This window comes from Penaeus japonicus, unplaced genomic scaffold (genome assembly GCF_977035675.1).
Source record: "Penaeus japonicus unplaced genomic scaffold, GWHDUDI00000001_assembly GWHDUDI00000012, whole genome shotgun sequence".
Classification (NCBI taxonomy): Eukaryota; Metazoa; Arthropoda; class Malacostraca; order Decapoda; family Penaeidae; genus Penaeus; species Penaeus japonicus.
Genome location: NW_028234414.1, coordinates 17694732 through 17702231, shown reverse-complemented (window position 1 = coordinate 17702231; position 7500 = coordinate 17694732). Strand labels below are relative to the sequence as shown.

The 7500-nt window shown below is 44.1% G+C and overlaps 1 protein-coding gene across 23 annotated transcripts in view; it reads left to right on the top strand.

Annotated features, from left to right (window-relative positions):
- Window positions 1–7500, top strand: part of LOC122266136 (uncharacterized) — a 383334-nt gene that overhangs the window by 354053 nt on the left and 21781 nt on the right. For all 23 annotated transcript variants that reach the window (XM_086542571.1, XM_086542570.1, XM_086542567.1 and 20 more), the window contains 2 exons: window positions 4129–4168; window positions 6507–6639. In XM_086542571.1, coding sequence (XP_086398697.1) covers window positions 4129–4168; window positions 6507–6639 — 173 coding nt within the window. The remainder of the gene's footprint in view (window positions 1–4128; window positions 4169–6506; window positions 6640–7500) is intronic.

Sequence of the window (7500 nt, the reverse complement as noted above, 5' to 3'; positions counted from 1 at the left end):
TATGGCAGCCTCATCCCCTTGCCTCTAGTGCTATGGCAGCCTCATTCCCTTGCCTCTAATGCTATGGCAGCCTCATTCCCTTGCCTCTAGTGCTATGGCAGCCTCATCCCCTTGCCTCTAGTGCTATGGCAGCCTCATCCCCTTGCCTCTAGTGCTATGGCAGCCTCATTCCCTTGCCTCTAGTGCTATGGCAGCCTCATTCCCTTGCCTCTAGTGCTATGGCAGCCTCATCCCCTTGCCTCTAGTGCTATGGCAGCCTCATCCCCTTGCCTCTAGTGCTATGGCAGCCTCATCCCCTTGCCTCTAGTGCTATGGCAGCCTCATCCCCTTGCCTCTAGTGCTATGGCAGCCTCATCCCCTTGCCTCTATTGCTATGGCAGCCTCATCCCCTTGCCTCTATTGCTATGGCAGCCTCATCCCCTTGCCTCTAGTGCTATGGCAGCCTCATCCCCTTGCCTCTATTGCTATGGCAGCCTCATCCCCTTGCTCTTATGACTGTAGCAACCGAATTACAACCTTTCCCCCCCCCCCCACCAACCATTACTCCTATCCTGCCTTTAGCCGGTCCCTACTTTAACCCCCACATCCCCTATCCCTATCCCTATACCTACTCGTACCCCTGTCTTAAACCAAAGTTCTACCCCTTCCCTTCCTCCTGTCCCTACCCAACCCCACACTTGATCCTACCCCTACCCTTACCCCAACCCTTAAGCCTATCCCTACCCCTATCCCTATCCCTATCCCTATTCCTATCCCTATCCCTATCCCTATCCCTATCCCTATCCCTATCCCTATCCCTATCCCTATCCCTATCCCTATCCCTATCCCTATCCCTATCCCTATCCCTATCCCTATCCCTATCCCTATCCCTATCCCTATCCCTATCTCCATCTCTTCCCCAATTTCTACCCCTATCCCTATCCTTATTCCTATCCCTATCCCCATCCCTATCGATAACCCTATCACTTCCCCGATTTCTACCCCTATCCTTATCCCTATCCCCATCAATATACCTATCCCTACCCCTATCCTTATTCCTATCCCCATCAATATACCTATCCCTACCCCTATCCTTATTCCTATCCATATGTGATATGTGCGATTCGATTCCATGTCGTAGCGTGTAAAAACGACCATTTTTGCCCGACCATTTGATAGTGTATTTTCAGGATGTTATATATTTGCGCGGACTTTACATTTTTTGTGATGTTGAAGCCTCGGAATTTTACAACAAGACAGAAAACGACCTGTGTCACTGGCCTGTACACCACCGCCTGCTGATTTATGAGAATGTTTGCAATAACCATGCCATTTTGTGTTGCTTGAATATGAATAGATATAAGCGGGGCATTCCGTTTCTTGTTGAAGACACCTTGGGTGAATTTACAGACTTGTTCATCAGGCAAAGGCAGGTTCACATGTTCCCCGCAGGAGGAGGCGACTTGTAATCTACGAGAACAGTTGACGTGTTCTCTTTTTGGTGATGAAAGAGTTGCATTAATGATCTTTCCTTCGATATAACATTAGGTCGTGACGTTCAATATCTCTATTAGGGGATTTGCAATATGCTTTCACTTCACATCTATATTCCCCCCCCCCCTCCTAGATCATTTGAATATGCTTGAATATTGATAATAATGTTATCTCACGGGGTCGAGTGCAATGTATTCTTGGAGTGATTCATGTGTTTTATTCGTGATAAAAGGCTGAAACCCAATTTCATAGGAAGTGTGTCAGGAAACATCACGCATCTTTTCTTTCTTATCTTTTCATATCGCTGTCTCTGCATTTGATTTGTTTCGCAATATTTGTAAATTAACGTCCCGGTTCCTATATCGAAGCGTACTTGTTGAATGACTCATAGCGAAGAGTGTGAGTTGGTGTTTGCTTAAGATTATGAGGAAGTGAGGGATCTCCAGCTGCTGCCGTGAGCGGGCCACTCCACGTAGGTCCGGCAGGTGCGTGGGGCGGAGGGGATAGGTTTCTCATGAGGGGATGTGAGGGCGTCTCGGGACCCGGAGAGATTTGCCCTCTTATGGGGGGGAGGGGGGTAGAGGTGTTTACTTTGATACCTTTTCTCTCTCTCTCTCGCTCTCTCTCTCTCGCTCTCTCTCTCTCTCTCTCTCTCTCTCTCTCTCTCTCTCTCTCTCTCTCTCTCTCTCTCTCTCTCTCTCTCTCTCTCTCTCTCTCTCTCTCTCTCTCTCTCTCTCTCTCTCTCTCTCTCTCTCTCTCTCTCTCTCTCAATTCTCTCTCTCTCTCTCTCTCTCTCTCTCTCTCTCTCTCTCCTCTCTCTCTCTCTCTCTCTCTCTTCTCTCTCTCTCTCTCTCTCTCTCTCTCTCTTCTCTCTCTCTCTCTCTCTCTCTCTCTCTCTCTCTCTCTCTCTCTCTCTCTCTCTCTCTCTCTCTCTCTCTCTCTCTCTCTCTCTCTCTCTCTCTCTCTCTTTATCTCTCTCTCTTTCTTTCTCCCTCTCCCTTTATCTATTTATCTATACCTTTTTTTTTTCTCTCTCTCTCTATCTATCTATCTCTATTCGATCTATTTCTCTCTATCTATCTATCTCCATTTCTATCTCTTTCTCTCTATCTATCTATCGATCTCTATATGTCTATATATATCTATCTTTTTCTCTATTCCTCACTTTCTCTCTATCCCTCTGTTAATAAATCTACCTACACCAAGTGGCTGTCCATGATTACTTGCCTTGAGCACACGAATAAACCCACACTGGCGCCCGATTATTCAAAAGCCGAAGATTTATGGCAGATTGAGAGCAGCATCATAATCAGCGTCCTCATAGCCTGTCACCACCCCGGGAGGGCATAGGCGAGCCTCTCCGATCGTATACTTCTTAAACGCCAGTCCACGCCCTTGTGCTCTGGTTCTGCCCACGCTCGCCTTCTGCTACGCCCCAGCCGGTGTAAGTTATGGCACGCGCGCATTGTAGAATGGGTGGGCGAGATAAGAGATGAGTGAGCTTGGTTTCATGGGCAGGGGTGACGGGTCAAAGGTCATGTGATGTAGCAGGTCAGGTGTTCGCCGGTTGAGTGTGTGGGCTTTGGATCTAAGCGAACCTCTCGTTGGTGCGAGCTTGCGGGGTTTTTTATCTACATCTCTGACCCAGGACGATAGAGAAGGAAGATAACGCATAAAACAGATCTTATTCATATCCTATACGAGTTCGCCGCAATGAAACGAGCGACCGTTTTCGCATAGACATCGTCGGCGAAAAAACAATTCGTATTCGTCGAACGAAACGTGTATGTGCGCACGGGAAGGAATCAGCAATGAAGCCTCATGTTCTGACTCTCCCTGTGCAAACACAGTCCTGTTTGGCTTCCCCGTTCTGCGCCAACAACAATCAAAACAAAGTCGTGAGAATGAATGTTGTTCTTGCGTGTTCGCGGCGTGTAGACGAGCCATGGAATTCGCATAAAACACATATAAGGCCGTCTACAAGCCTAGACTCATAGACTTCACGCCAGGTATGTAGCTGCGACATCAGTCAGTGCCTTTCGTGACGTTCATGAGAGGAAATCAAATGGCCTCATACTTGTTTTGCTTTGTTGTTGTTTTGTTTCAAGTTGACGTTCCTTAGCGTGAGAGGAAGAGGGTCTAGAGTCAAGGGTGTTTAAGGCATCGGTGTAGTGTGGGAGTGGTGACCCAGGATGATCTGTGGGTCATTTAGATGCCTTACAGTACATCAAGTGTGTATGTTTGTGAATAAAAAAGGCCGAAGCTTTAAAATAAAACGTATGAATGAGGATGAATAATTTCACAATGCAAGATATGCAATTAAGGTTTCAGTATTCCATCTTCATCTCCAATCATATGTCTGATGAATATGCAACATCGAAACGTAAATGGCATAACTTGCAATGTGGAATTACTCATTCTCATTCATACCTTTTCGTGCCTAGTTTTCAGTATAGTTGATAGCTATGCTTTAAATATCACCGCGCGCCATTTCTTTCACTAACTATCTTTTAGTGACATGTCAAAAATACGGAATTATTCATGATTCCTGTAGATGTCTTTTTTTTCTTTTTCTTTGTTTTTTTTTTTTACTGTAACTACGGAATGTTCCATAATGTTAATAAATGTCTAATGCCATGTTTCTTCCCTCCGCAGGCCTAAAGGGCGAATTGGAAGGAATACCAGTGAAACGAGGGTAAGTAAGATTTTTTTTTATATAGTCCATTACTTTTAAGTGTTATCATATTTTATGAACTGATGTAATTAGCCTAAACGAACTGATTATAGGTATATTTTACTTATTTTTCATCTCTATTCATGCACATACAAACGCACACACATCCACCCATTTTAAAATTTGTTCGAATTCAATATAATAAGCTCACGGTATCTCGTAGACTCCAAATGTAGAAAGATTTGAAAAGTAATTCCAAAGACTCAGTCCCTACGCTGCTGATTCCTATCAATTCGATTCGAAGACTCTCGAATTCCCAGTCCCGACCAGTGAGAGCCTCCGGGAAAGACTCGACTACCTAGCTTTGCCTTCCTCGACGCCTATGCCGTGTTCAGGGGCGCGAGATCAGTAGATAAACCATACTAGTAGGTTGTTTGTGACCGCTGTGCTCGATGCTGTCAAAAAGTAGAATTTATTGGAAGGTCTTCATTCACCTTTTGTTGATATTCTGAGGATTGGGAATCGTTATAGGCTTAAGCTTATTCCAAAAGCAGAAACGTTTTGAAGCTCAAAGAAAAATAACAAAATTTGTCTACTTAGCGGTCGAAGGAGGTGACGTTCGCTTCGTAGTCTGAGTTAGGTATGTGATTTTTTAGTTCGTCATTAGTTGTATTTCATGTGGCTTTCATCACGATGCTTGTACTATGTGCCGATTCACACGTCTTCCCCAACCACGTATTTTTTCCGTATTCTCACCAGAATCCGCGAACCTGGTGCTCCTGAAAGGTCTGGTCTCAATAAGGCTTGATGAGGGAGGGGGAGGGAAGGGGAGGAGGAGGAAGAGGGTGAGGAAGACCACAAGACGCCCTTTGTTCGTGGCTAACAGTGGGGGGTTCTTTCCCTCGCTCTCATGCTGGTCGGACATTACTCGTGGGGGACGGTGCTTTTGCTCGCATCCTTAGGGATCCCGGGAATGTGGCGGCGAGGGGAGGTGAAAGGGAGGGAGGGAGGGAGGGAGGGAGGGAGGGAGGGCAAGGAGGGGGAGATCATACGATCCAAATCACGTAATAGAGATACTCCAGTGTCAGCGTCATCAGCAACTTACGTCAGGCTTCCCCGTCACTCGAAGGTGTTCGGAATGAAAGGCGTCTCTCACAGTCCGAGACCGGGAGCGGGTTTCGTATGAACGGCACCGATGGCCTGAGGTGAATAGATGGCACTTGTCCTTTATTTTTGGACGGAAAATTGGCTCTCGAGGAGATTACAGGGAAAAATTTGTTGATAGAGATTACATAGGAGTATTAGTCAGGGGAGTTTAGGGTACGTGTGCTGTACTGTGTGCCCTGAGAAGAAACACGTAGATAAGTCGACGAGAGAAGAAAGGGTCGATGCGTTTTTATTTAGATTTCAGTAACTAGGTGTGAGGGAGCAGTCAGTATAATCTATGTAGTCATTATAGTGTTGTTGTTGTTTTTTACTATCGAAGACGCTTGATAATTCCATTCCTTATTTTACTCGATGGTCGATTTCTTTTTAGAATTCACTTGGATATGTATTGGATTGCATAGGAGTAGGTAACTAAAAGACCTTGAAGTGGTCTATTTTCCTTTATTATTAATCGCGATAGATTCCACTTTACATCCCTCCATTTCTCCGTTTATCGTCTTTCATTTCCATTGTTGTTGTTGTTTTTTTGTAGCATTCAGCGCCTCTTACCCATTAACCGTTCATTCGTCATACGACAAGAGGAGTCGCAATACTTCACAGAGGAATGTATGTCCTCTTGAACCCGACACTCATAAACAATACTCGAGATAGTCAGACTAGCATACCTCACACGGTATGTTTTTAAGAATGCTGAATATATATTTTATTCACTTATTACTCTTTTGAATGTAAACTGTAGTTCTGGTCTTTATTCTAAGAAACTTTTAACCTTTTTTGTAGTGTGCGACTGAACATAATAACATTCTATTTCTGTACTCTAATGTTTAGTAATATCGTGTTTCACAATGCATTCGTATGACCAGCGTTATTTTTCTCAGTTCTAGTAACGATTGCATCGCTTTACCGTTTGTCCTCTTCCACCCGAAAGGACTATCAGCGTCAAATTACAGGTTTTAATCGATTTTTATGGAAACCTTAAACTCTGCATCTTCCTCCTGCGCGCGTGGCTGCGATAGGCCCACAGTTAGATGAACAAATGAAACACGATATTTCCCGACGCGCCAAGCCTTCGACCTCGTCCATCTGCCTGACCCATCTCCATCTCCTCCTTCTCTCTCCTATTTCTCCATTTCACGAATTTGCTTCTCCGTCTAGAAGTCCCCCCTTTTAAGCAGCCGATGTCCTTCCCCAGCGTGATGGAGCATGTGCCGGTGGTGACGCGGCCGCTGCAGGACGTGCGGTGTTGTGATGGCGACTCGGTCACTTTGGAGGCTCTGGTGGACGCGCCCAAGCACTCGATCGTCCGCTGGGAGAAGCAAGGGAAGGTAAGTTTGTATGACGATGCTCTTTTGTCTCGTATGTTCTTTCTTGTTTTGTTTTTTTTGTGTATGTTCACCGATGTAAAATGAAACGCAGACACAATGATAAATCTGTATCAGTCTTCCTCAACGCATTATTGTGTTCATCCAAGCTTATTTATTTTGTTTATAAAGCGCCGGCAGAGGCAGAAATTGGTAATTAATCTATATTTTTATCTTCTTTCATTTACTTATTCCTTATATGTATTCGGAGAATTGTGAAAAAAAGATACCAGACAAGAAAAAATGGCGCGAACGTAAGAAGTGAATGCTCCTTGAATAACCTTCTCCTGCACCTTAAGTGGACGATTAGGTTTCAGCGAACCTCGTACGATAAGTAATGTGGCAGAATAAAGCCATAAATGTCACATTTAATTGTGATCTCTTGAATGGGGAACTTTCGATAACTTGGGATCAAGTTGCCATTGTTTTAATATGTGTTGGTAATTGTCAAGTTTATGGTCTTTTGTTTTGTTCTCTGAGGAATACTGGGTGGCGTGTGCCGGTTTTACTTGTTGTTCCTCTACGGTATGACAAATATTCTCTCTCTATCTCTCTCTCTCTCTCTCTCTCTCTCTCTCTCTCTCTCTCTCTCTCTCTCTCTCTCTCTCTCTCTCTCTCTCTCTCTCTCTCTCTCTCTCTCTCTCTCTCTCTCTCTTGTCACTCTCTTTTCTCTCTCATCTCTCTCATCTCTCTTTCTCTATTTCTCTATTTCTCTATTTATCTATTTATCTATCTATCAATCTATCTATCTATCTATATATATATATATATATATATATATATATATATATATATATATATATATATATATATATATATGTATAT